General features: G+C 39.5%; 2 protein-coding genes across 7 annotated transcripts in view; both read right to left on the bottom strand.

Annotated features, from left to right (window-relative positions):
* The window catches only part of LATS1 (large tumor suppressor kinase 1), a 36,060-nt gene extending 8,818 nt beyond the window's left edge, over window positions 1-27,242 (bottom strand). Inside the window, exons 1-6 of one of the 6 annotated variants that reach the window (XM_020807323.3) lie at window positions 27,041-27,242; window positions 18,256-18,716; window positions 12,810-12,960; window positions 9,089-10,563; window positions 3,111-3,693; window positions 79-261 (exon numbers count right to left, since the gene is read on the bottom strand). In XM_020807323.3, the coding sequence (XP_020662982.1) occupies window positions 79-261; window positions 3,111-3,693; window positions 9,089-10,563; window positions 12,810-12,960; window positions 18,256-18,606 (2,743 nt within the window). In that variant the 5' untranslated portion in view covers window positions 18,607-18,716; window positions 27,041-27,242. Of the gene's footprint in view, window positions 1-78; window positions 262-3,110; window positions 3,694-9,088; window positions 10,564-12,809; window positions 12,961-18,255; window positions 18,717-26,649 lie in introns of all 6 variants that reach the window. The other 5 variants (XM_078383263.1, XM_020807244.3, XM_078383264.1 and 2 more) reach the window with 5 other exon arrangements.
* The window catches only part of KATNA1 (katanin catalytic subunit A1), a 450,967-nt gene that overhangs the window by 39,973 nt on the left and 383,616 nt on the right, over window positions 1-27,378 (bottom strand). The gene's annotated exons all lie outside the window — the stretch shown is intronic.

Below are 27,378 nucleotides of genomic sequence, written 5' to 3'. Positions count from 1 at the left end.
TGCTTTCTGGAGAAACAGTTTTCAGAAACTAGCTGCCAAGTTATTTCATTAACGGTGAGAACAAGTGGGAAGATTTACCTGTTCGTAACAATACTTCTGGTGCAATGTAATTTGGCGTCCCGACAAGTGAGTGTGCTAGACATCGCTGATGCTGACGGGCTGCTCTCCGTTCAAGTGGCTTTAGCCTGTCTCCACATCTACAGCTTGCTGGATCTCCCCATTCATTGCTGAAATCCATGCTGTCCTGACGTGGGTGGTCACCTACAATGCAGAAACCAAGTGCTAATATTACATTTGAACTTCAGCTGTTACTTAAGTGTTTATTTATTTATTTTTACTCTGCCTTTCTCCTTAAAAGGACCCAAAGCAGCTTAAGTGTTGCAGCACCTGTGTAACTACTTTGTCCATTCTTTATGTAGCTCAATCTATTTTTACCATTTCCATAAATAAATAAACTAATCTGAAAACTGGATTTGTGCACATGTTAACTTTGACAAAGAATATCTAGGAAACATTGACAAAATATGTAAAACAATGAAGTAGAGGTGGGCAATGTGCAGCCCTACAGATGTTGCTGGGCTGCAATTACTACAGTAGCCTTCCTTCTCCTTCTCATCTATACTGGTTAGGTCTTGGGGAGCTGCTATCTATAAAATCTGCAGGGCTGAACTTTGACCGTTAAGGGGACAAGACTGATAGATATATGTTGTTGCACTGCTTTCCAATAAATCCACGTGAATCCCATCCAATTCTTAACAAGCTTGTCTATCTGGACATCTGTCTGCTTAATAATTTGGTGACCACAACCAACTTCGTAGAATTATACGAGGTTTGCAAATCTGTTTACAGAAATTGGCAACTGAGGGAAACACTAATTCAGAGCTCAGAAAACAGATTTTAACCCTTCAAACTGTGCTGGAATTACAGGGTCTATATATGTATGTCCTTAAGTAGAAATTTTATGGGATTTTTATTTTTCCTGCATGCATGCATGCATGCATGCATGCATACATACATACATACATACATTCACCTTATATGCCACCCACACTACCCGAAGTTCTCTGGGCGGCTTACAACATTTAAAATACAATAAAAAGGCAAAATAATTTAAATACAATTAAAAATACATATAACTTGAGAAAACACCTCATTCTCCCTAAGCAATTGCTTAAAACTGGGCTTATATCTTTTTACAGATTTTACCTAACCAAAGATAACAAACCTTTTAAAAAAAGAAGAAAGGCATTACATACAGGGAGCACTGCAGGTTAAATTCATTTTCTTACCTCCTCTCTCCTAACTTTGATTTGAAAGAGTTGTTAGATCAAAACTTATTTTTACTGCCAGCATTCTGCCCAGAATATGGGAAGTAACAAAAGTAGAGGCTAGTAAAATGCTTCTTCTATTCAGTTCGGACATAAGGAGACTTCCATAGCTCTTAAATACTATAAAATTAATTATCCTTAATGACACTGCAGTTTATAGTGCAGCTTCCATAAATGCAATCTGTTCATTATGCATCTTAAGTTCTTCTAGAGCGCAGGTGCAATAAAATGAAATTTATCTAATTCATTGCTTATCAGATTACACATTATAGCTTTATCATTTTAAACTGCTCCAATAAGGTTCTTAGCTTTTAAAACATGTGCAGCCCTGGCCAAAATTCCAGAGTTTTTATTATTAAGCTCAAAATCTCTTTTCAAATATATTACATTTCTCTAGGTTTTTTTCTATTTCCACATTCTCTAATACTTTCCTTTTCCCCAAATATTTCTGATTTACTATTTAAATCCTTATCTATCATATATTTTCTCTCCAACAATCGTATTTCATCCTAAAACAATTTAATGGTTTTTTCTCATTCTCTTTTGAGATTACAGTATATGATTCCCTGATACTAACTCTTCTCATCCGTGCTTTCATTATGCCCCTTGTATTATCCTGGCTGCAACCTTCCTTATCATTAATTTCCCATATTTCCATCATTTCTTTTTCTATTTTAGCTATTATTTTCTTTTGCTAAAAAAACAGTCATATCTAATCTCCATCTTTTAACTTCTCTATGATCACATTTGATTTTAATGTCCATATTTAGCAAAGCACGATTTCTTTGACTCCATCTATTACAAGAGTTATGCATTCCTGACTACCTAGTCTGCTTTCCTTGTGTATCAGAATCAATAACCATACACCTATGGCCACACTGTGGCCAATGTAAAGAATGTTCACCAAGTGAAAGAGAAGAAACTATTAAAGTTTTTCTTAGTAGCAAAGTAAGCACTGCATAGACATGTGGGATTTTAGTCCCACAATACAGCAGAAGTTTAAAACTACTAACAATAAGTTACATTCAACACAGAAAAGACTAAATCCTAATTCTAAATGGACAGACATGTGCCCTAGAGCCAGGATCCCCAAGCCCCGGTCGGCAGCCGGGTAACGGATTGTGGCCTTGGCAGAACCAGGCCGTGGAGACAGATCTCCCTCCCCCATGGTATGTACACCCCCACGTATGCATGCCCCCATGCCCCGCCCACCCGTGCACACAAGCATCAGGCCAACAGAATGGATGACAAATTTCTGAAAGTAGTTTCAGAAAGTGTAAATGTCTATTATTCGTTTCCATGAAAATACCTGTGTTTTAAAAAATGTGTTCTCTATGCGCAATGAACAGAATGTCAGAATGTTACAATAAGATTGTAAATGAAAATATTTGTGTTACGTGAGCAGGAAAGGTAACCTTTATAAACTATAAAAAAAGCTGGGTCGTTTTTGTCTTCAGGCCAAAAAAATACTTCAAGTGACAAGTATATAGATAAGCTTAAAAAAATCTGTGGGACTGTAAACTGAAGCTCTGCTAAAAAGTCCTATTTTTATATATAGTCGAGGGCTGACCCTCTCTCTCTCCCTCTCTCTCTCAAGTTAGCAAGGACAGCCCTTGTTCTACAACAGATGAAGACTACTTTTGCTTTGATCTTTACTTGATGAAGTGTTATGACAATTAGCTACAATGTCAATCAGCTAAAATCATAACAGGATGATTTCTGACTAAATATGTTAACAGACTAGCAAGAAGAGGGGCATTATAGAACAAATACTTTTCTTACCACTCTGGTAGTATTTTGAATCATGTGTCCAGCGAAAACCAGTACAAAGCCCAAAGTCAGTCAATTTGATGTGGCCATCACGATCAATCAGAATGTTGTCAGGTTTTATATCTCTGTGAATGAAGCCCATCTTATGAACGCTTTCAACTGCACAAGTCAGTTCAGCTATATAGAACCGAGCCATATTTTCTGGAAAGACCCCCATGCGAATTAACAGGCTCATCATATCTCCTCCTGGAATATAGTCCATAACGAAGTACAAATTGTCTTTATCTTGGAATGAATAGTACAAACGAACTACCCACTCATTATCAGCCTCTGCAAGGATATCACGTTCAGCTTTAACATGAGCAACCTGGTTCCGAAGCAGCACATCTTTTTTCCGTAGAGTTTTTGTTGCATAAAGAGCATTTGTATCTACTTTTCTTGCTAAGCACACCTCTCCAAATGCCCCAATTCCAAGGGTTTTAATCTTCACAAACATTGATTTATCCATTTTGGCCCTTTTGAGACGGATATAGTTGGACTCCTTCTGGCATAGCATTTTCCTCATCTGATCCTGGGCCTCTGGGGACAATCCAACCTATGCAACATAAAAATTGAATAAGTGAAAAACACCAAATACCTGTATTAAAAATGTTTATAAATGTCATATCCAACACAAGGAAATTAAAAACAAGTTCCTTAACTAGGAAATATGTTTCAGTTTTTTAACTGAAATGTTAGGAGTCACTGCAATCACATCAAAGTACTGCACAAAGTATTATATAAAATATGGGTTCTTCATGGATGGTTAAAAAGAATGGTTATAAGCACAGTCACACATCAACAGCAATGCATGAGAAAAGTGAGGATTTATGGACAACTGTTTGAAAAGCAATTTGTGAGATGAAAGTAGGCAGGTTGAGTGCAAAACCCTATTATCCCTAAAAGCTTCACATTTTTGGGAAAGGAAAGTCATGACTATGCTCCTTCGTGAGCATTCCCATACAGTCAGCTGTATTAGATCTGTCATGTTTTTCAGTTTATAAAAAGAATATGGTAATATTTTCCTGTCCATGACTAAAATCGAAAGAAGGGATAACAAACTTCTCAATTTCTATCCTTCATTCTTTAGAAAGTTTTATATTTATCACTACTTTTTTTAATAAGGTGCCCGGAATAAGAGTTTGGCAAAAGAAATATAAGTTGTTCATAAACTAGCCACTTAATTATATATGTAAAACTGAGCAAAGTACAATTGTATATTTTAAAAATATATAATTTATATATTCCGTTGTATATCTATATAATTGTCCCTGTAAATAAATAATACAATACTATAAAGAAATAAAATATTATAAAATAAAAGAAAGCAGGATTAGGAGTCTTGTATAAAGAAATCCAGGAACACTAGTACAGTGAAAGAAAACATGCTTAATTTAAATGCAGGTAAGCATGCAGAGTCCCTAGGAAACAGTCCATGCTGTTCTTTAAATACTTGTCTCCAAAATATTACTTGCCTACCCTGTAACGAGGCTATAGATGTCAGGAAAGCTTCCAACACCTTAATAGTTTAAATCAGCTGTTAGTGAAAGTGAAAAGGAAAGATACTAAGAATGAACATGGAGAAAGAACAAGAAATATTATTTGATTTATACATCAGTGACCATTTCATAAAGATACAATTTGATAGGGAGAATTTTCTGAAAATAAGTTAAATGACCCATTTGAAGACTGGTGCAGAAGTAGAGAAAAGCACCCCAGATTCATATGAAAACACATTATAAGCTTCAAAATAAACAACAACAAGAAAGGATGTTAATTTTAATGCAGGTAAGAATAGGCAGTTCCAATGCTGTGCCAATGATTTGTCTGTAACAGGTCAAAGACACAGAAAAGATACATAGAGAATATCTACTTATAAGAGCAGGGATGGAAACCACACTTTATTTGAGCAAAAAGAAAAAAAGAAAAGAAAAGAAACAGTTTTAGAAAACTAGGAGATACTTTCTAGGAACTTCTGTTTTCATTTTGGGGGACTGATGAGACCCACACAGGGAACTGGGGACAAAAAATGGGCTTTTCCATTCAGTATCAGAGGATCAAATTTTTGTACCTGTTTTTTTTAATACCTTGAAAGTGATATATAATAAGTAGACACCTTGCCATAAAATAGATAATTTATTTAAGGTGAGATCAAGAAAAGTCCATATATCTAGCAGTGGTGCAGTAGCTGAACTGCAGTACTGTAGTCAAGCCTCTACTCATGACCTGAGTTCAACTGTGATGAGTTCAGGTAGCTGGCTCAGGATTGACTCAGCCTTCTATTCTTCCAAGGTCAGTAAAAATGAGTACCCAGCTCTCTGGGGAGGCAACGTGTTGTATATATAATTATATTGTAAACCACTGAGAGAGTATTCTAGCACTATGGAATGATATACAGTATAATTCAAAACAACAGTATTTATCAAGCAACTATCCAATTCCACAAATCTTCTCTTTCATAGCTATTTATTTATTTATTTAAAATATTTTAGCCTATCTTTCTCCTTAAAAAGACCCAACATCATTAAAATGACAATATTTAAAAGCTAAAAGCAGTAAGTATACAAATATAAAAATGAATTAAACAAGTATTAGATAAAAAATGGAAAATAAAATCAATACTAAAAACACATTTAAAAGCAAAAGAGCACAACAATCCATTTACATCCGTTTCATATTTGCTGTGCCAGACTGCAGAAGGTACCACTCTAGTGATGGCACTATTGTACCAGCAAAGACCACAAAGATAAGACTCAGTGTTCTGATGGAGCTGGGATCACTGGTATTAGAGTAGACACGTAATCCCCTTGGTACAGTCTTGTGTAAGGAATCAGTTCTGACGGTAACTCTGCTTAATTTCTGCCTCAGAATGGCATTCACTGTTCCATCCTACCTCCCAGGACTATCAATCATGGCATGTTGCATTTCTGGATTACTTATTTCTTACATGGCTGTTTTTTCACTACTTTTGGCTCACTTGCTTTTCTTTACTGCTTTGGTAAAAGTAATTATCTAAAAATACAAATATCCTTGTATACAAAGATACAAGAATCCTCTTGGTCCAAAAGATGGATACAGTATTTGTATCTTTAGATAACTGCCGTTACCAAAGCAGTAAAGAAAAGCAAGTGAGCTAAAAGTAATGAGAAAACAGCCATGGAAGAAGTAAGTAATCCAGAAATGCAGCATGCCATGACTCATAGACTTCAAATGCAGGTAGAAAGCAACTTGAAAGCACCAAGTGCTTCTTTCTCGCTACCCATATATGTTGAATAGAAACACTCTTCATGTTGACTAATCCAGCAACTGATTTTAAGGTTTTTCCTCCCTAGAGTCCTTCCTTTGAGATCTTAACATTCCCAAAGTGCCCACATACCCTCTCTTTAATTTGAACTCTGAAAGCTACATCCAAACCCAGAGAAGATTTACTGAATGAGTGTCATTTATACAAGTTCATCTGATTTAACGGATCTGTTCCAACTAACAATTGAATTAGGCTCTGTGTCCTTCGACTGTGGCAGGACAATGGTCACTGAAACATTCTTATTTTGTTCTCTAGCTCCTAGACAATATTGAATTCTTTATTTCTTAATCCATAAAGGCTTCCTATGATAAAGGATAAAAGCCTCTGACGAAGTAATAGCTGTATTTATGTTCTTGACTAGCTGCCTTGAGTGCTATTATTTATATAGATAGCATAAAATGCAAGAATTAATAAATAATGATAACTGATAGTAACATTTTAAGGAGACATGTTACTGTATATCCTTTGTGATACAAGGCTGGAAAATAGCACTGCCAAATTAAACAGAGAAAAATAACAAGGAAAACCTAGAAGATGAGAACATCCTGGGAATGGTGCCTGGAAATTTTACTGAAGAGTGAAATTGAAATCCACAACAGTCTAACTCCTGCAACTGAAACGGAGTGTGCAAACACAGGCTTAGATCCTGGGTTCTTGTGAACAGAACTCTGTTCATGGGAAGTCTCTGCTGACAGAAGAGGAAAGCTAATTTTCACCAATTTTTTCCGCAACTGGTGAAAAGGACTGAAGAGTCTCCAGAATGGCACATGAAGCAGCACTGAAGGTAGAAGAGAGAAATCAGGAGAATTCTGCATCTTCCCTCCTTAGGAAGTTCCAGCAGATCAGAATCCCTTCCATATATCCAGAAGGGCAACTCAGGATTCAATCCGTATACATACATCATATTCATTGTTACTAGCTGTTAAATGTTATTGTTATTTATCATCATTATGAAGAGAATAATTTTACCATGTTAAATATGACAACTAGTGTGATATAGTGGATAGTATTGCACTAGGACTTAGGAGACCCAAGTTCAAATTCCTGCTAGGCCATGGAAACTCACCAATGGAATGGTGCCAATGTTAAATAGGCATGGGATTTTTGAACTAAAAATCCTACAATTCTCCATTCGGAAAGTTCCAGTCAACAATACAGACAATCTACAAACACCTAAATGTAGGTCACCTGACAGAAAGGCATAAGCTAGAAGGCTCTGTGGCCTAGCTCAGGTTAGCTTGCTATTCAGAAAGGAATCTGGCTCTGTGGCCAAGACAGGCCTAGTTCTCTAATCAGAAAGGAAGCTGGAACTTTTCTGAACAGGAAACTAGGCAGAGCTAGGTCAAAAAGCTTTCTAGCTTAAACCTTTCTCCCACATGGGCCATATTTAGGTATCCATATGTCACATAGGACACACAGAACAGAAAATTATGGGATTTGCAGTCCATGATAACTCCATGCCTAATGTTGAACCATTCTTTGACCATTTCCCATACCTTAAAAAACTTTTTTGGGTCAACATAAATTCAGAAGTAACTTTGAAGACAACAAAAACAAAACTCCAGATGCTGTATTACTTTTGCCTTCCACAATTTATATCAATCAACTGTGCATGTGGAGGAGAGAAGTTGGCCATCTATCATAAATAAGTCCAGCTAGCAAAACAAGCTTAGTTAATTTGTTTGTCAACATTTAATAGATGTGCTTAGATTTGTCCATGTAACTGCAGAGAGCTAAATTCAATTGTTAGTCCCACTAAAAGTATACCCACTAAAGTAGTGGGAACTTGGGACATCAACTCATATAATTAAGTCAATTGGTTTTTATAGTTCTGCAACTGGACAAAATAGAGATTTAGGTCTTAGATATCTCACTAAATCTACACTCTTTCATGACTAACTGTAAGGCTTTGAGTGCAGGGCATATTGATCAACTCTGAAGTCTATACAATGTTTGAATCCACATTAATCTGATTCAGTCATAATCTGCATATACAAATATTTCATATTAATCAGTGACGAATATTTTCAATCCCTGGGTCTGTTTGGTAAACACAACGATTCCTCTCTTACCTTCTGCCTTTCTCTGCAGTTTCCCTTCCTTCCACTCCAGTCCATACTCAACTCTTTGGGGGCCTTTTAGAACAGCACAGCACATAGTACAGGGACTGCAGTAGAAAGCGGGAATTGTCCCCTAAACAGCACAAGTCATTCCCCTACCCTCAGTTTGCAGAAAGAAAGTTCCTTCTATGCGTAAAAGCATGTATTTGAACTTAGATCCCTAACACCCATCTTTTCACATTTCCTATTATTGATAATAAATGGAATTTACTACTGTATTAAATGTACTATTATTACAATCCTATATATACCTACCATGACAAATATTACTATTAGATATGGATGCAAGATCTCTGATTAGAAGAGCTTGGCCATTATTATTTGATCAATCCTAAATACACTTACCTTAATGTAAGTCCCAATGAACATAGTAAGACTAATTTCTGAATAGACATAGGTAGAATTGCATAAGTATAAGCTGACCAATCTAATGTGCCACATGTGTTGATTGTAAAGTTACCGTAATATTTTCTAAAAAAGCATATCCAGCACCTTAGCAAAAGAGAAGTAATAATAAAAGGCTTTACCCGCATCATTTCATTTTCTAGCTGTTTCTTACGATGCAGTCGCTGTTGATGAGATTTAAGTATGTTTTCCACATGCTGCTCCATAAAGAATTTAAAAGCTTGAGGAGAATAACTTTGAATGCGGGATTCCCTTCTTTCTTCATCTCTCTTGTTTTTTCTAACAGGGACAGGTGAGGTTGTTATTTGTTTATTTTCTTTATCTGCTGCCTCACTGGTATCATTCTTTTCACTCTCCTCCTCTTTAGGGAAACTGGGCTGATCCTCCTTCCCAGACTTTGCCACAGATTCATACGGTGTAACAGATGTAGTTGGGTGCAATAAATGCTTTGGATAAGGAGGTGGTGGACCTTGATAATTTGGAGCCTCTGCTCCAGGTGATATGATTGTCATATTTGTACATGGTCCCTCGGAAAAGGAGATTGGCTGCATACCTTGCATAGGCTGTGAAATCCAAGAAGGGTGAGTCGGAGCTAAGGCAGTTTGTAGTTCTGGTTTTAATACACGCATGCTTTTTACTGGCTGCTGTATAGGAGCAGGAGTAACTGCAGTTACTGTAGTGGCAGAAGGCTGTGAATTAGCAGCATGACTTTGTCTGTTTCCAAGAGGATTATTGAAGGAATTTGACCTTACAGGAATGTTGGACTGCCATGCTGGAATTTCATGTCCATTGCCAGATGATGACTGAGGCCAGGATGTTGGAATTCCAGGGATATTTATATTGTATAGTTCCATATTGTGGCTGTTTCTGTTTGACACCATCATAGATTGAGGAATGTTTCCATTGACATATGCAGAAGGGGCTGTAGGTCCTCCTGCTTGCATCTGCAAAGGTGTAGGACTTTGCTGGTTTGTATGTGACATTGGGTAAGGAGGTGGAGGCTGACGATTTGCTGAGTTACCAGGCACAATATTCTGATGAATATAATCAGTCTGACAATTGCCATTCTGTATTCCAGCCCTTCCTGATGAAAAACTAAATTTGCTGTTAACTGAACTCTGCATAATTATTGGTTGCCTGCCAATAGGAACAGAACTTATTCCTCTTTGTCCCTGGGTAGAAGGATTCATAGACTGTGCAGGATAGCCATCTGCCCATGCTCCTGGTGGTACTGGAGAAATGCGAGAGATCATGTATTCCATGTTGCCAGAATACCGTTTTGTCTGAGAATTTGTTTCCCAGGAAGAAGGAGGGGGTGTTGTTCCTCGGGGAGGTGGAGTTGTCCCTCGGGGAGGTGGAGGTGGAGGAGTAACACTTCTTACTTGAGGTGGAGGTGGTGGATTCACTCTTTGTCCATTGCCAGAATGAGCCTGAGCAAATGCTGCTATTCCAGACCCAGATAAAGGTCTTCCTACATCAGCCTGCGATACAGGGCTTTCAGAATGAAAAGTCAAGTCTCCAAATCTCTGGGATACCAAAGATTCTTTGGAACCTTTCCAACTTTGCCTGCGGTTAATAGATTGCTGTCCTCCACCTGCTTTTTTTAAAAGGAAAAGACACTTAAAAATATTTTCACTACTGCACTATTATTCTAGAACAGAAATTCTTACAAGTGATGCATGTGATGGAAATGGAGGCAACTAAAATTCATAAGCTTCCTCAATCGCTAACTCAGTAAATGATACTAATTAAGCACCATTAAGATTCATTAATAAGTTTTGCAAGATGAATACACTATTAGAAGTTCACATGCAGTCAATGGAGAAGACATTCCCATAATCTTTAACACAAAACTGGTAGACAGAGAACAATGAAGAGAAAGCTTTCCATTTTAAAAAGATATTAGTCTATTTTTTTCAGTTACCACAACAAAGGTGGGTAGAAGCGGCAACCTTCCAGCGTGGATAAAAATCAATGATTTTTAAAAATCAAATTGATTTAAAGCATGGGTTAAATTTTTAAAATCATTTTTTTATATCATCAAAGATCTGATTTTTTAAACTTAAATTGTGATTTAAATCAATTTGATTTTAATAAAATCTACCCTGCAGCCTTCTTACTTCATGTTCTACTTTCCGTTTTATATTCAAAAGAAGAGATGCTGAAAGGCTGAAGCATCTGTGTAACACACTGTTGTCAAAAACCAAACTTCTTCCCCACTGAGGGGCAGAGGGGAAAATAATGTGAAGAAATATGCAAATATAGCTTTAAGGATGAAGAATCAGATGGGAGAACTGAACTCATAACACAGTCTACCAACCATTCTATATTCAAATGTCTTGTCTAAAAATCTATAAAGAGAAATTTACAGGCTTTAATTCCTATTCTGAAAAGGCGAATACTGCTACATTTACCTAATCAAATATAAATTCAAAAGAACAAAATAAACTGAGATGCCGAAAGAATTTATGATACTCTAAATCTGCGGCCCAGATCAGCTCGTAATGCGTCCCAGTGCAATTTTTTATTTTAAAAGAAATTCCAAAGTTTCAAGTTACACTGCCAGCGCTTGCGGCCGGAATGTGACAAGGGCATGTCACAACAGTAGAGGGGAAGAGGAGAAGGAAGGAAGGAGTGGGAGGGGAGGGGACAGGGGGGATGCGTGATTGCATTGCACCGTCCCTGTCAATAGGTGGACCCCCTCCCGGCCCCATAAAGCCGCCGGAGTCGAAGCTGGCAGATCGCAGCTGCTGGTAAGCGTGCTTGGAGCGGGGCTGCGGAGGACGGCTAGGGCTGACCCCCCATGCGGCCCAAACCAAATGTATGTGTGGCCGAAACCAAATTTTCATCTTCTAATGTGGCCCAGGGAAGGTGAAAGGTTGGACACCCCTGCCCTAAATATTTCGAAACTACCTCTAACTTTACTAATAGAATTGTTCGCTTTAGAATTTTTTAATCTCTTCAGTTCTTATACTTTATTTCAACATATTTCTCTTTTTACTATCAAAAATTATCTAGGTACAGAGAGTACAGTCCCGCAGTCTGGGAGTCCATCTTGACATAGTGCTTACCATGGAGACCCAGGTAGTGTCCGTAGTTCGGTCCGCCCACTTACATCTTCGGCGGATTGCCCAGCTGTGTCCCTATCTAGATGGGGAGGCGCTCACCATGATGGTCCATGCGCTCATAGACTCAAGAATAGATTACTGTAATGCACTCTATGTGGGGCTTCCTTTGAGACTGATGCAGAAGCTTCAAATGGTCCAGAATATGGCAGCCAGGCTATTAACTTGGGTGAAAAAATTCCATCATATTTCCCCCAGCCTGGCCGCCTTGCACTGGTTGCCTATTCACTTCTGCATCAATTTCAAGGTGTTGACTATTACATATAAAGCCCTCAATTGTTTAAGCCCTAAATACTTGGCAGACTGCCTTCTTCTGCCTAGTTCTGCCTGTATCAACCATTCTAGTCAGGCCAGGCAGCTGAGGGGCCTAACACCGAGAGAGGTCTTAAGGGAAAAAACTAAAAATCGGGCATTCTCAGCAGTGGCCCCTCGTCTCTGGGGCAATTTACCTGTAGAGATCCACCTGGCCCCCTTGCTGAGGGGCTTTAAGACCAATCTGAAGACATGGCTATATAGGCAGACTTTCCCTACAGCCATCACCTAGCCTTTTTTTTCCTTTTCTCTTTTCCATCTTAGATTCTGTTGTTAATTTGGGTTGAATTTTTAGTACATTTATATTTTTATAGTTTATTTTTTGTGTAAACTGCCCAGAGTAGATACATTCTAGATGGGCAGTATATAAGTCTAATAAAGTAAAATAAACATGGCATAAACATACCTGGTGGTTTTGTACCAGAATTAACTGGTCTAGCTGCTGCTGCTGCCATTTGTTCTCGCCGAGGATCCTGGTAGCTCATTTTACTTATGAATTCAATTGCTGCTTCTATGCTACGGCTGTTGGTTTGTCTTAAAGCTTGGACAACCATATCCTATTTGAGGAATGTGTGGAGTGTATAAGAAAAAAAAATTTAAAATAAATCACTGATTAATTCACACAAAAGCATGTTGGAAATATCATACTTAGATCTTTAATACAATACAAAGCCTCTAGAAGATCAGTTCCCTTAAATACTTATAGAACATGGATTTACTAAAACCTTTCAGTTGGATTATAAAAATAATTCTTTCAGGACTTTATGAACCCTAATTGCAAACTTGATGCCACATAAAAACAAGAATGAGTTGTCAGTATGCTTGGGTGAAAGCCAAGGCAGGCAGAAGCACAAATGAACTAACTAAAATATATATACAGTGGTGCCTCGCATAGCGACATTAATCCGTGCAGCAAAAATCGCTGCTAAGCCATTTCGTCGCTATGCGATTTTAAAAAGCCCATAGAAATGCATTAAAACCTGTTTAATGCGTTCCTATGGGCAAAAAACTGACCTTAAAGCGAAGATCCTCCATACGGTGGCCATTTTCGCTGCCTCTAAAGCGAGGAATCCGCACGAAAACACAGCGGGCGGCCATTTTTTTTACCCGGCGTCCATTTTGGAACAGCCGATCAGCTGTTAAAAAATCATCGCTTTGCGATGATCGGTAAGCGAAACAGGGAACCAATCATCGCAAAGCGAAAAAAATGCATAGGAAACATCACAAAAAGTTTGCCGCTATGCGGTTTCGTTGCTAAACGGAGTGCCCGTTAAGCGAGGCACCACTGTACAACATAAAAGGAGGCAGGACAAAGAATCACAAAGGGGCAGGACAAAGGCCACAACTCCTGCCCCCTTGTGTGATGTATTACAGTACACCACAGATAACTGAAACTACAGATATCAATCCCAGATACAGGGGTTGTATTGTACTGTAATTCAGTAGGTGTTCTATAAATATATGCTGATGAGTTAATTTGAAATGAAATACAGAATTATGTGAAAAACACTTCAAACAAAATTCCTTCCTTCCTGCTCTCCTTGTTATCCCAAACAACTGGATATTTCCCAGTAGCTGGGGATGAGGAAGGAAACACTGGAAGGATAAAGAGAAAAGTCTCCCTGGAAATATCTCTCATCCATTATAAGGTAGGTGCCCCGACATATGCTATAGGCAGTAGTGTAACTCACTTTCCACTGCAAAGTGAATCAAAAGAATGGAGAATAATGAAGCTGAAGAAAATGAAGATCACAAGAACAGGAGTAGAGAGGGAAGACCAGAAGGAATATGCTAGTGTCTTTGCTGGGGGATGTGGGTGGTGCAGAATTTAGGTTTGAACACACTTTTGTAACAGCATGACAAAAGAGGAAAGAAAGAAGATTCCTAACTGAGTTGGAATTATGAAATAATTAACCAAGTGGGTGGTGGGGGTAAAAAAAGAGAGAGAGAGAGAGAGAGAGAGAGAGAGAGTGAAAGAGAGAGTAGGAAAGGCTCAGTCTTGGATAGTTTAAAGTAACAGCAAGTTGAAAGAAAATATATTTATAATGAACTGATGAAATCCAACATTACGTGAGCCTGGAATAAGAAACATCTGGTCAGGAGAACTCAAATGGGCAAACAAATCCTTTTAAAAATGAAAGGGAGATACTCAGAAAGCCAAACTTAAGCAATTTACTTCCAGGATGAATATGGTTATGTTAAATATGTTTAACTTAAACCTGATTGTTGTTGTTGTTTAATTGTTTAGTCATGTCCGACTCTTTGTGACCCCATGGACCAGAGCATGCCAGGCCCTCCTGTGTTCCACTGCTCCCGGAGTTGGGTCAAATTCATGTTGGTGGCTTCAGTGACACTGTCCAACTATCTCATCCTCTGTCGTCCCCTTCTCCTCTTTCGTTCACACTTTCCTAACATCAGGGTCTTTTCCAGGGAGTCTTCTTTTCTCATGAGATGGCTAAAGTATTGGAACCTCAGCTTCAGGAGCTGTCCTTCCAGTGAGCACTCAGGGCTGATTTCCTTTAGAATGGATAGGTTTGTTCTCCTTACTGTCCAGGGGACTCTCAAGAGCCTCCTCCAGCACCACAATTCAAAACCATCTATTCTTCGGCAGTCAGCTTTCTTTATGGTCCAGCTCTCACTTCCATACATCGCTACTGGAAAAACCACAGCTTTGACTATGTGGAACTTTGTTGGCAAGCTGATGTCTCTCCTTTTTAAGACGCTGTCAAGGTTTGTCATCGCTTTCCTCCCAAGAAGCAGGTGTCTTTTAATTTTGTGGCTACTGTCCTGATCTGCAGTGATCATGGAGCCCAAGAAAGTAAAATCTGTCACTGCCTCCATTATCTTCCCCTTTGATTTGCCAGGAGGTCATGGGACCAGTGGCCATGATCTTAGTTTTTTTGATGTTGAGCTTCAGACCATTTTTGTGCTCTCCTCTTTCACCCTCATTAAGAGATTCCTTAATTCCTTCTTACTTTCTGCCATCAGAGTGGTATCATCTGCATATTGGAGGTTGTTGATATTTCTTCCGGCAATCTTAATTCCAGCTTGGGATTCCACCAGTCCAGCCTTTTGCATGATGTATTCTGCATATATGTTAAATAAGCCTTGTTGTACTCCTTTCCCAATTTTGAACCAATCAGCTGTTCCATATCCAGTTCTAACTATTGCTTCCTATCCCACGTATAGGTTTCTCAGGAAACAGATAAGGTGTTCAGGCACTCCCATTTCTTTAAGGACTTGCCATAGTTTGCTATGGTCCACACAGTCAAAGGCTTTTGTGTAGTCAATGAAGCAAAGTAGACATTTTTCTGGAATTCTCCATAATCCAGCGCATGTTAGCAATTTGGTCTCTAGTTCCTCTGCCCCTTCGAAATCCAGCTTGTACTTCTGGGAGTTCTTGGCCCACATACTACTGAAGCCTACCTTGTAGGATTTTGAGCATAACCTTACTAGTATGTGAAATGAGTGCAATGGTACAGTAGTTGGAGCATTCTTTGGCACTGCCCTTCTTTGGGATTGGGATATAGCCTAATTTTTTCCAGTCCTCTGGACACTGTTGAGTTTTCCAAACTTGCTGGCATATTGAATGTAGCACCTTAACAGCGTCATCTTTTAAGATTTTAAATAGCTCGCCTGGAATGCCATCACCTCCACTGGCCTTGTTGTTAGCCAAGCTTTCTAAGGCCCACTTTACTTCACTCTCTAGGATGTCTGGCTCAAGGTCAGCAACGAGATTACCTGGGTTGTCTGGGACATCCAAATCTTTCTGGTATAATTCCCCTGTGTATTCTTGCCACCTCTTCTTGATGCCTTCCGCTTCTGTTAGGTCCCTACCATTTTTGTCCTTTATCATGTCCATCTTTGCACAAATGGTTCCTTTAATATCTCCAATTTTCTTGAACAGATCTCTGGTTTTTCCTTTTCTGTTATTTTCCTCTTGTTCTTTGCATTGTTCATTTAAGAAGGTCCTCTTGTCTCTCCTTGCTATTCTTTGGAATTCTGCATTCAATTTTCTGTAACTTTCCCCATCTCCCTTGCATCTGTTTCCCTTCTCTTCTCTGCTATTTGTAAGGCCTCGTTGGATAGCCCCTTTGCTTTCTTGCATTTACTTTTCTTTGGGATGGTTTCTGTTGCTGCCTCCTGTACGATGTTACGAGTTCTTCAGGCACTCTGTCCACCAAATCTAGTTCCTTAAATCTGTTCTTCACTACCACTGTGTATTCATAATGGATTTGGTTTAGATTGTACCTGACTAGCCCAGTGGTTTTTCCTACTCTCTTCAGTTTAAGCTTGAATTTTGCTATGAGAAGCTGATGATCAGAACCACAATCAGCTCCAGGTCTTGTTTTTGCTGACTGTATGGAGCTTCTCCATCTTTGGCTGCAAAGAATATAATCAATCTGATTTCGGTATTGCCCATCTGGTGATTTCCATGTGTAAAGTCGCCTCTTGTGTTGTTGGAAAAGAGTGTTTATGATGACCAGCTTGTTCTCTTCACAAAACTCTATTAGCCTTTGCTCTGCTTCGTTTTGAACTCCAAGGCCAAACTTCCCTGTTGTTCCTTTTATCTCTTGACTCCCTACTTTACCATTCCAATCCCCTAGAATGAGAAGAACATCTTTCTTTGGTGTCAGTTCTAAGTGGTGTTATAAGTCTTCATAGAATTGGTCAGTTTCAGTCTCCTCAGCATCAGTGGCTGGTGCATAAACGTGGATTACTGTGAAGTTGAAAGGTCTGCCTTGGATTCATATTGAAATCATTCTATCATTTTTGAGATTATATCCCATTACAGCTTTTCCCACTCTTCTGTTGAATGGCTACTCCATTCCTTCTACGGGATTCAATAGTAGATATGATAATCATCTGAATTGAATTCACCCATTCCTGCCCATTTCAGTTCACTGATGCCCAGGATGTCAATGTTTATTCTTGCCATCTCCTGTTTGATCACATTCAGCTTCCCAAGGTTCACAGATCTTACATTCCAGGTTCCTATGCAGTATTTTTCTTTGCAGCATCGGACTTTCCTTTCACTTCCAGCCACGTCCACAGCTGAGCGTCCTTTCGGCTTTGGCCCAACCACTTCATTAGCTCTGGAGCTACTTGTACATGTCCTCTGCGCTTCCTCAGTAACATGTTGAACACCTTCCGACCCAAGGGGCCCATCTTCCAGCATATCTTTTAACCTTTTGTTTCGGTTCATAGGAAAAGATACTGGAGTGGCTTGCCAATTCCTACTCCAGGTGGATTGCGTTTAGTCAGAACTCTCCATTATGATCTGTCCGTCTTGGGTGTCCCTGTACGTCATAGCCCATAGCTTCTCTGAGTTACTCAAGCCCCTTCGCCACGACAAGGCAGCAATCCATGAAACCTGAAAAACTTCATTATGTTCAACAGTACTTACTAAATCCCCAAGAAGAACACTATAATGACACTTTGAATGTATAGACGAAAGAAACGTTGAAATGTTGTTGCTTAGTTTACTAAAACACACTATACCACACCCACTGAACCAGTGGGATTTGGTTACACAACTCCTCCATAAGTTCCATGAATTCAAATGGGCCTACTCTACTTAAGCCTTACTGTACTAAAGTGTGTTGCAATTAGAACAGAGCCATTTGAATCAATGGAACTTACATAGGATTTGACTCACCAAACCCAACTGATTTAACTACTCTACTGTGACTTACGGTGCTAAACATTAGAGTTTCTGCAGTAAGATCTTATCTGGGACAATATTTTATGAATCCTCTTGCCCCCAATATATAAGAAAAAAGGAAACCCCAGATCCTTTTTTAATAAGCAATTTGCATCATCATAAAAGCAAGAAGTTAATTTGTTATTACCTCATCAAATCCAGCAGCTTGTAGATCTTGCAGCATTTGTCGATTCACTTCTGATGTTCCTCTTGCTGAAGAATTTGTTTCATTTGCAAAAGGAAGCAAAGAATTTCGAATTTCTTGCAAAGCTTTATGGTAGGTTCCAAATTTAGGAGGGTTTCGACCCTGTCTGAGATCTTCAGCAGATATTTTCCCCATATTTTGCTCAAGTTTAGCAGCATCAGAGGGCTTCGGCAAATTTCTAAGACTCTCTCGTATTTCTTGCAACATCTGCCGACTGCTGCCAGTGTAATTACTGGCAGGAAATGTTTTAGGCCTCATTTGTCTATATCCTTCTGGCTTCTCACTTCTCTTCATGAAACCGTAAGGATTCTTAACAAAAATTCAACTTGGATGGTAACCTTAACATTCACTGTTGACCTTGATTCCAGTGGTACAAACATTCATTTAAGCTTAGGCCAGCCAACCTAAATAAATAACATTCATTGTACATTATTAGGAAACAGTTACCTCTAGCATTTTCCTTTTCATATCATAATTCTCTGGATGTTTAGTCATAACAACTCTTTTCAATGATAATTTTGCAGATTATTGCAACCATAGTGGTGTTCATATTTTTCACCATTTACTTCTGAATCTAACAACAATGTATAATTCAGGAACAAATTATCAATATGCACTGTACATTGTGTCAATGTATGCTGTTCATATTTGTTTCTAAGCAAGCTGATCTAATGAATTTAGCAAATGTTTCAGTTTTTACTACCCATAGCTAGAAGAGATGATCAAGTGTGGAGATGAAACAGAGTTACCAAAAACATTCATTCTTGAATCACACATGTGTTCTTGTTGAATGAAGACTAAGAAAGACTAAAGAGCCTATTCACATTTCAGCTACATGGACTAGACTTCCTTAGCAAGCCAACTCAGCACCTTTCTACATACTGTTATTGTAAGTACAGTAAGTACATCTAAATCTTTTCATGCAGTAACTCAATTCTGTTTAGGTAAATACAGTGGTGCCTTGACTTAAGAACTTAATCCGTATTGGAATGATGGCTGTAAGTCAAAACGTTCTTCAGTCAAAACAGCATTTCCCATAGGAATGCACTGGTTTTTGTCCTTATATCAAGGCATGGTTCATAAGTCCAAGCATTAGTTCCCATAGGACAGTGATGGCGAACCTATGGCACGCGTGGCACAGCTGGCACGCTAAGCCCTTCTGGCACGCAACAAACCTTTTGACGTGGCTGCAGCTGGGATTCCCCCTTTCTCTTCCTGTTAGTCCCCATGAGTCCCCCTTTAACTTCCTGTCTGTCCACATGATTCCCCCTGAAACTGCCACTTCCTGTTCTGGTCTTCCAGGCGGCACAGCAGCCACTGGTTTCTTCCCCACCCCCTCATTCTGGACACTCGAGCCGAAAAAGGTTTGCCTCCACTGCCATAGGAACTAATGCAAATCCGGTTAATCTGTACTCTACCACTAGGGGGAGATTTTTTTCTTCTTTTGACCTAAAATGAACTTAGGTCAAAAAAGGGCAGGAAAGGTGGGTTTTTTTGTTCGTAAGTTAAAGCATGATTCATAAGTCAAAGTAATGTTCGCATCCTGAGCAGTTCGTAACTCAAAACATTCGTAGGTCAGGGCATTCGTAAGTCAAGGCACCACTGTAATAAACCAAGCAACCCCATTCAGAGCACATGTGCTGATTCTTTAAAGGATGAATTCTTGGTTAAGTGGCAAGCAGAGAAGTACCATATTTTTCCATTTAGAAAGACACTACTTTTTCCTAAAATCATTACACTAAAAATTGAGGGGCATCTTTTACACAGAAGTAAGCTGAGAACACAGAGAGAACAAAATGGCCGTTCCTTGCCTCTGTAAACAGACTTCCTTCAGTCATGAGGCTTAGCTTCCTACAGTCAGTAGACTTAGCTTTCTCCGATCACGAGCCTTATGGAACCGATGCCAGCTGATGCTGAACAAACCAATTGGAACACATCTCGTTGGAGGTGGAGCCTGTAGGCTCAGAAGAAGCAGGGACTCTTAATGTCAGAGTGTTCTGAGCCCAGAGGTTGAATCCTCAGAGCTAAGTTTTTCTTAATTTTGGGGTTAGAAAAGTGGGGTGGGGGTAGGGGTCTTATAAAGAGAAAAATACAAAATGTAGCTTCTTAAGGCCAATACACTACAGTGGAACCTTGACCTACGAAAGTCCCCACTTGTGGACTGCTCCAGACGCAAAATTTCACTTTGACTTGCTGCTTACGAAAAGAAAAAGGCAGGGGGAAAGGGTGGGAAATTCAAATTGCTAACAGTTGGTAGGCGAAGAGGCTGCTTATCTCTTTCGCCCCAATGGTTAGGGAAAGGGAGGTGCAGCTTCCCGGGCTTCTCCCACCGCCGCTGCTGGGAGCCCACCCACACCGGGCAATCCCGGCCATGCTCGGACTCCTGGACTTTCCCTGCCGCCGCCGCCGCTGCTGGGAGCCACACTGCGCCAGGTGATCCCGGCCATGCTCGGACTCCTGGACTTCCCCTGCCGACGATGCTATTTGAGCGTAGTGCGAGAAGTCCAGGAGTCGAAGCATAGCAGAGATCACCTGGCACGGCTCGGCTCCTAGCAGCTGCGGTGGGGGACCCCCATGAAGCCTCTGGCAGCGGCGATGGTGGCAGTGGCAGACCCCTGGGAGGCTTCGGACCTGTAAGATGCTGCTTTTTATTCTTTTTTAAATGTCTGGGCAGATTTTGGAAGGTAGGTTTGGGCTGGGGGGGTATGTTTGTGCTTTTTTTAAAAGGTTTTTTTTTGCAGTCCCAGCATGGGACTTGCTGTACTGTATTTATTTTCATTTGGGAGGGTATTTTTTCTTCGGCTGGCTACGGATTAATCGGTTTTCAATGCATTCCTATGGGAAATGGAGCCTCGACGTACAGACTTTTTGACCTGTGGCCACCGTTCCAATACAGATTAAGTCCGTAGGTCGAGGTTCCACTGTATGCCACTGCTGTCACTGTCTGCAGCCTTACATAACTGAGGAGGGTTTCAACACTGTCTGGTATCAATACCACGACATTATCCTCTCTAAATTTCTCACAACTTACCACCTTTATTGAATATTTGCATTTACTGTGATTTAAAAGGCAAATAAGCCACATAAAATCAAGAAGACAAGTTACCTTGCCATGTAACAATATCTATTCACACTATCCATAATATCACTCATATAACAGTAACATTAAGTGTGCACACCATTACAAATAGGTAAAACCCTGCACGAGACAGATATTTGTTGCAATCAGTAAATATGACACTGGAAGTGGGGACTACATATGGTACATAGGTAATAGATGTTATTTTTTGTGGTCATTTATTTATAAACACAGTGGGAGATTCCTTTTAGATTTAGGCAGCAATCATATGCATTACTTTGAATGAACATCAAAGAATCCTGTTGGTGATTTACACATGCATAAGTTAAACAGTGTAAATTACAACAGTGAATTGTGCTAATTAACGGGGCACTGACTGTATTACTAGGTGCATGCTTACTGCAAAGCTGGGTAGGTGCCTCGTAATGTGCCTGGCACCTTGTTAGTTAAAAGCAGCACACCAAATTGAGTCCTGTCAAATCACTTTAACATCAAGCTACTTGACTTGTGACTACTCTATAAATTAGTGACCTCCAAAAGGTACCACTGTTAACATCCCTGTGCAGCCATTGCAAACTAAATGCTGTGATTTCTTTATGCGTGCATAAATCACTAACAACATTCTGGTAAAATAAACTTGCTCTCAAACCAGTATTGTGAAGTTCAAATTATTATCTTAAGTAGGGGTGAGCTGGATTAAGTTTTGATTGATACTTCCTTTTTTTAACAACCCCAAAGTCCACTCACAAGTTTATAAAGCAAAAATGCATGGTTAGGATAACATAACAATTATGGAATATCTGATCTGTGCTAAAGTGATCTACTGCTTAAGAATATAAACAGTATCTTGTTTGAGGATTCCAAAGCTCGTCCAATGCAGAACTAGTTAGTACAATTTCACAGGAAACACAAGACTGTCCATCAAGAATGGGTCCAATGACCATGGAGCATCTCTGGTCCTCTATCCACTCCTTTCTCATATAGATCCACATGTACATCAACTGTATTCTACTGACATGTATGCACTTACTTCCAATAATGGCTATTTAAGATTGCCACTAAGAGTATCTGCAGTACTGATCTAACTTGATGATGATACATTGGTCTACAAAGCTGCATTCTCATCTGCAAAAGGAATTCCTAGTATTTCAACCAGGCAGTCTATTTACAGGAACTATACTCAGTGGGGGTGGTGGCGGAAAATAACAGTTAAGACCTTCCAAACTAGCTGAAGACCACACATGTAGTTCCATGCACAAAAGCAGGATCCAAAATAAATATATAAGCAATAAATCATTCCAAATCACACTGAGATCTATTTTTCAAACTGAAAGTACTTAAAGGGCAATTTGTGAAACAGTATGGAGTCTGCCCTCATAAGAAAAACTGTTAGGGCAATCAGTGTGAAAATATCTCTTTGGACAGGAAACAAACAGAAATACATGGCATGTAACATAGTGGGTTGGATATACTAAGCCGATCTTCTACAAATGGAAAGGCTCTATTTGTTGGTTAAGGGACTGGGATCTAGTGGCATCCTGAAAGGTAGAATGGCAATTTCCTCAGAATTTGTGAGATTAAACTTCCTGCTTCCAAGTACAGACCCTGCACCATTTCAGATGCTATCTGGGGTGGGTGGTTCCAAAGCACGTTTTGGATGCTGTAGAGACTGCAGAGGGAACAGAAAGGAACCAGTAAAACTCAGTAATCATCTTCTGCCTAAAGAACTATCCCGTTCATATAGTTTGAGTAAGTGCAATCCTGAACTGAACCCACTACTTGCACTAGAACAGATTGTATTGCATCATTTTAAAAAGAAGGAATTAAGATTTAAGAAATTAAAAGGTATATTAGGATTTAAACTCATGTCTCACTTCCTACACATAGTTATCTTGTCATTCACTAGACACTCGCACCAGAGACATGAAGCTATCTCTCCTACCTTTTGTGCCTGGTGTGTAATCCACAACATTTTACAAAAGATACACAACTATAGACAAAATGTTTGAGCCTCAGAAAAACTTTCACATATCTAATCAAAATGATGTATTTATGATGTTGGTACATAACTTACATTTGTTTCAATTAAACTACTTTCCAAGTAAATATGGTCAGGATCACAATCTTATTTGGAACTTACTAGCTGCAAGTAAGCAGTTATAGTAAATGTTGAAAACAAATATTCTAATAAAATATACAATCAGAGAAAAAAATCTATTTGGAATATGATATGTACAGTGATAGTGAAACAAATATTAATATCATCTATTACTGTGCAGGCAATATACATAATCATGCCAAATGAGGCAGAACAAAATTTGGTACACATTAGTCTACAAAAATATGTACAGTACATACTGTAGGACCACTCATGATCCTGAGACTAACTTCAAAGGTCTCAACAGAAATTACTGGGAAATACAGTGTAAATCTTCATTACTGATGTTACTATAGTAAGCAAGTCCCTGCACATCTATTACCATAACTCCTTTTTTAGCTGGTTCAGGCTGCACCTTTACTGTTGTCAAGTCCAAATTGTGTCTGCTATGTTAGAACACATCATTTCATTTTGCTAATTCTCATGCACAATTCTAGACATATAGACAGATTTTAATCAGCTACAGTGGGGTCTTGACTTGAGAACTTAATCCATATTGGAAGGCGGTTCTCAAGTCAAAAAGTTCTCAGGTCAAATCTGCATTTCCCATAGGAATGCATTGAAAACCATTTGATCCGTATCTGCTCTTTTCCGTCCATAGAAACTAATGGGAAGCTGCTATTCCGCCTTCGACCACTAGAGGGGATATTTTGTTTCTTTTTTTTTCTTAGGTCAAGAAAGGTTCAGGGAAGGCAGGGAAAATACAGTCCAGGCAGTATAGTACCAGGCAGTCTGAAGACTGTCTCCCAATCCACTCTCTAAACACTGGGAGGAGTGAGGAAGCAGACAGGCATCCTTTTCACTGGCCAACAGTTAACTGAAAGTTCAAATTTTGCACTTTCCCTGCCTCCCACGTGGTTTTTTTTTTCAGTTCTTAACTCAAATCTAAGTATGTAAGTCAAGTCAATATTTTCCTATGAGAGTGGTTCTTAAGTCAAAATGTTCTTAACTCGAGCCGTTCTTAAGTCAAGACCCCACTGTATATTTGATTGCATAGACACAGGAGGATCTTTATCACATTGATGTTCGAATTTCCACTGATTAACATTTTATACCCAAGGTTATTCCTCAACTATTATGATTTCACATGGGACTACCCTTCAAACCTGTCTGGAAGCTACTGCCCATGCAAAGTACAGTGGCAAGACTGTTCACTAGAGTGCACTTTGGAAAGCAGGGTGGATAAAAAACAGTGATTTTTTAAAAAAAATCCGAACTGATTTTAGTCATGCTTTAATTCACAATTTAAATTTTAAAAAAAATTAATTCAAGTCATTTTAAAAAATCCAATTTTAAAAATTTAAACTGAAATTTCAATCCATTCTGTTGGAAACCATATACTGTTGGTCTTGAATCTTCTGTGCCAGCTTCCAGCTGCTTTAAAAGCTCAATTCAAGACGCTCGATTTAACCTATAAAATCCTAAATGGCTTGCAGTCAGGGTATCTGAAAGACCACTTTCTCTTTTATGAGCCTATCTGAGATCTTCAGCCAGAGGTACCACTGCATGTCCCATAACCCTGAGACTAGATTAAGAAATAGTTGATACAGGTCTTCTTAAACCATTTGCTATTGTTTTTTGTTTTTAAAAATGTTAATTTTGCATACATGGTAGGCAAATAAAAATATGCTGATCAGTAAAAAAATCTTTGTCTTCCCCTTTACAATGGTTTGCCACTACGAAGCTACATACTTTGCTCTTTTCCTTCTCTTTCATAAAAATCCTATTTCTGTTTCAGATTCCTATTTCTATTCAATTATTGTTGGATATTAACACTTCATATCACTGAAGTTGTTAGTTTTAAGCCATTTTCAATTAGTGCCTAATTAAGACTGACATCAGCAATAGGCTCAGCAGTTTTGTGATACTGTACAGCCTTTGCCTCAGAGGTGTTCACTGTCACATCCTTGACCATTGTGGCCCCACTGCTCTTCAGTGTTACTGACAAGGCACCTGCATGAGCAAACAAGTCAAGAAGACATCACAGCAGCTTCTACTTATCTTTCCCTCTGAGCCAGCTGTTCAGACTAGGCACAGGAAAAAAAAAATACATGAATGGAAGGTATTGAAATGGAGATGCACCCTCCAAAATCTAAACCCAGTATCGTGCACACCCATTATGTTTTGTCTACTAAAACAAGGTTGACTTCTAGGAATAGTATAGGTCATGGCTATCCATACTCACTTAAAATTAAGTCTTCACTAAGTTAAATGGGACTTACTGTACATGAATAGGACTGGGTTTACTATGCATACTACTACCAAAGAAAACAAAAGTGAATGCCCAAAGACAAATACTGTATGCTGTAGTGGAACCACCTCTAAATATACCCAAATTGTACATCACTTTATCTTTCTTTTTCCCTTGCATTTATGTTTCATATCAGACAACAGGCATTCTACACAAAAGCCTGTACATTTCATTGTTTACACATTTCTGTACTTAGTAGAATTTTTAACATTTAGGCCAAAATTTTAAGTCAACACTTATGGAAACCCTATTGGATCAACTGATCTGCTTTGGCTGGAACTTGCAATAAGATTTTGTCCTTAGCACTCATAGTGCTTGACTTCAAAGAATATTTGAAGGCGATTCAATGGTTTAAATTACTTTTAAAAAGGGCAAAATACAGATTGTTTCAGGATTGTGTGTACCAATTAAGATATGCATGCACAGGTATCAAACTTCCACCTAAGCAAAGTAATACACTTAAGATGGACCTTTTAACCATCTTATTTAAACAGAACAGGAGCACCTTGGCATCTCACTGATTGCAGAATATTCTGTACTTAACTTATATGATTACATTAGTCACTAATTTTAGCCTCGTAACAGTGTTACACTAACACTTGCTCTTTTTCCCATTTGTTGAAGAAAAAATACAAAACATTTTAGAGGCCTAAAGAGACATGTATATATAAAAGAGCACAGATAATAGTACCAGCACAATTCAATAGTACTAGTACAATTCTGATCGTTCTCCAATCTTTATAAACAAAGGAAAAATACCGAGCATGAAGTAAGGAGGTAAAGGACAACGATAATCCAGAACAGAAGCGAACAAGGAAATGGCTAAAAAAGAGAGTTCGGCTAGACCACCTGTTAGCACGGTATGAAAAGGGGGTGCGGGGGTGGGAATAACGCAGCATGCGACGCCCGGGTTCCAGGGGACGGAGAGGCCAACCTATGGATCACGTACAGTCACTACAGGCCGGAGACCCACATTAAGGAGAGCGCCTACACGGAGACGACGAAATCTCACGGAAGGCCCCGCCGAGCGGCAAAGAGCGGGACGAAATTTAAGAGGCAAAAGAGAAAGGAGCGTTCATGTCAAGACGCTGGAACCCTTCAGGCCGAGGCGTGTCAGGCGCAAGGCATTCTCCATTAACCAGCCACTAACTTTCCTCCCCTGAGGGGACGCTGGAGCCAAACCTTCCGACCCACCTGCCTAGAAAGAGAGGAAGAGAGGGGGGCGACGGTTGACAGGCACCTCAAAATCTGGAGATACGGAGGGAGGCGGAGGCTGCACGCCGTGGCCGCAAGGTTGCCGGACCCCAGGGTGATGATGCCAGTGTTCGTCCCCTCCCCCCTCAATTCTTCCCCCCCCTTTTCGGGGGTTCAGTTCCGGGCCGCCATTTTGTCGGTGGGCCGCTAACCCGAGATGCCCGGATATGAAAACTTTTCCCAGCTCCCTTTGCGCAACGCTCGCCGGCCTGTTCCTTCGCCTCCTCGGCCTCTCTCTCTCCCCCCCGCCCACCTTTGGAATGTGAGCCGGCGGAGGCATCCCCGGAGCGGTCGGGACCCCGCCTCCTGCGGGGAAGGCGCGGC

The sequence above is a fragment of the Pogona vitticeps genome, chromosome 1 (assembly GCF_051106095.1).
Source record: "Pogona vitticeps strain Pit_001003342236 chromosome 1, PviZW2.1, whole genome shotgun sequence".
Taxonomy (NCBI): domain Eukaryota; kingdom Metazoa; phylum Chordata; class Lepidosauria; order Squamata; family Agamidae; genus Pogona; species Pogona vitticeps.
Note: the sequence above shows the minus strand (reverse complement) of the source record. Positions and strands in the feature narration are given on the sequence as shown.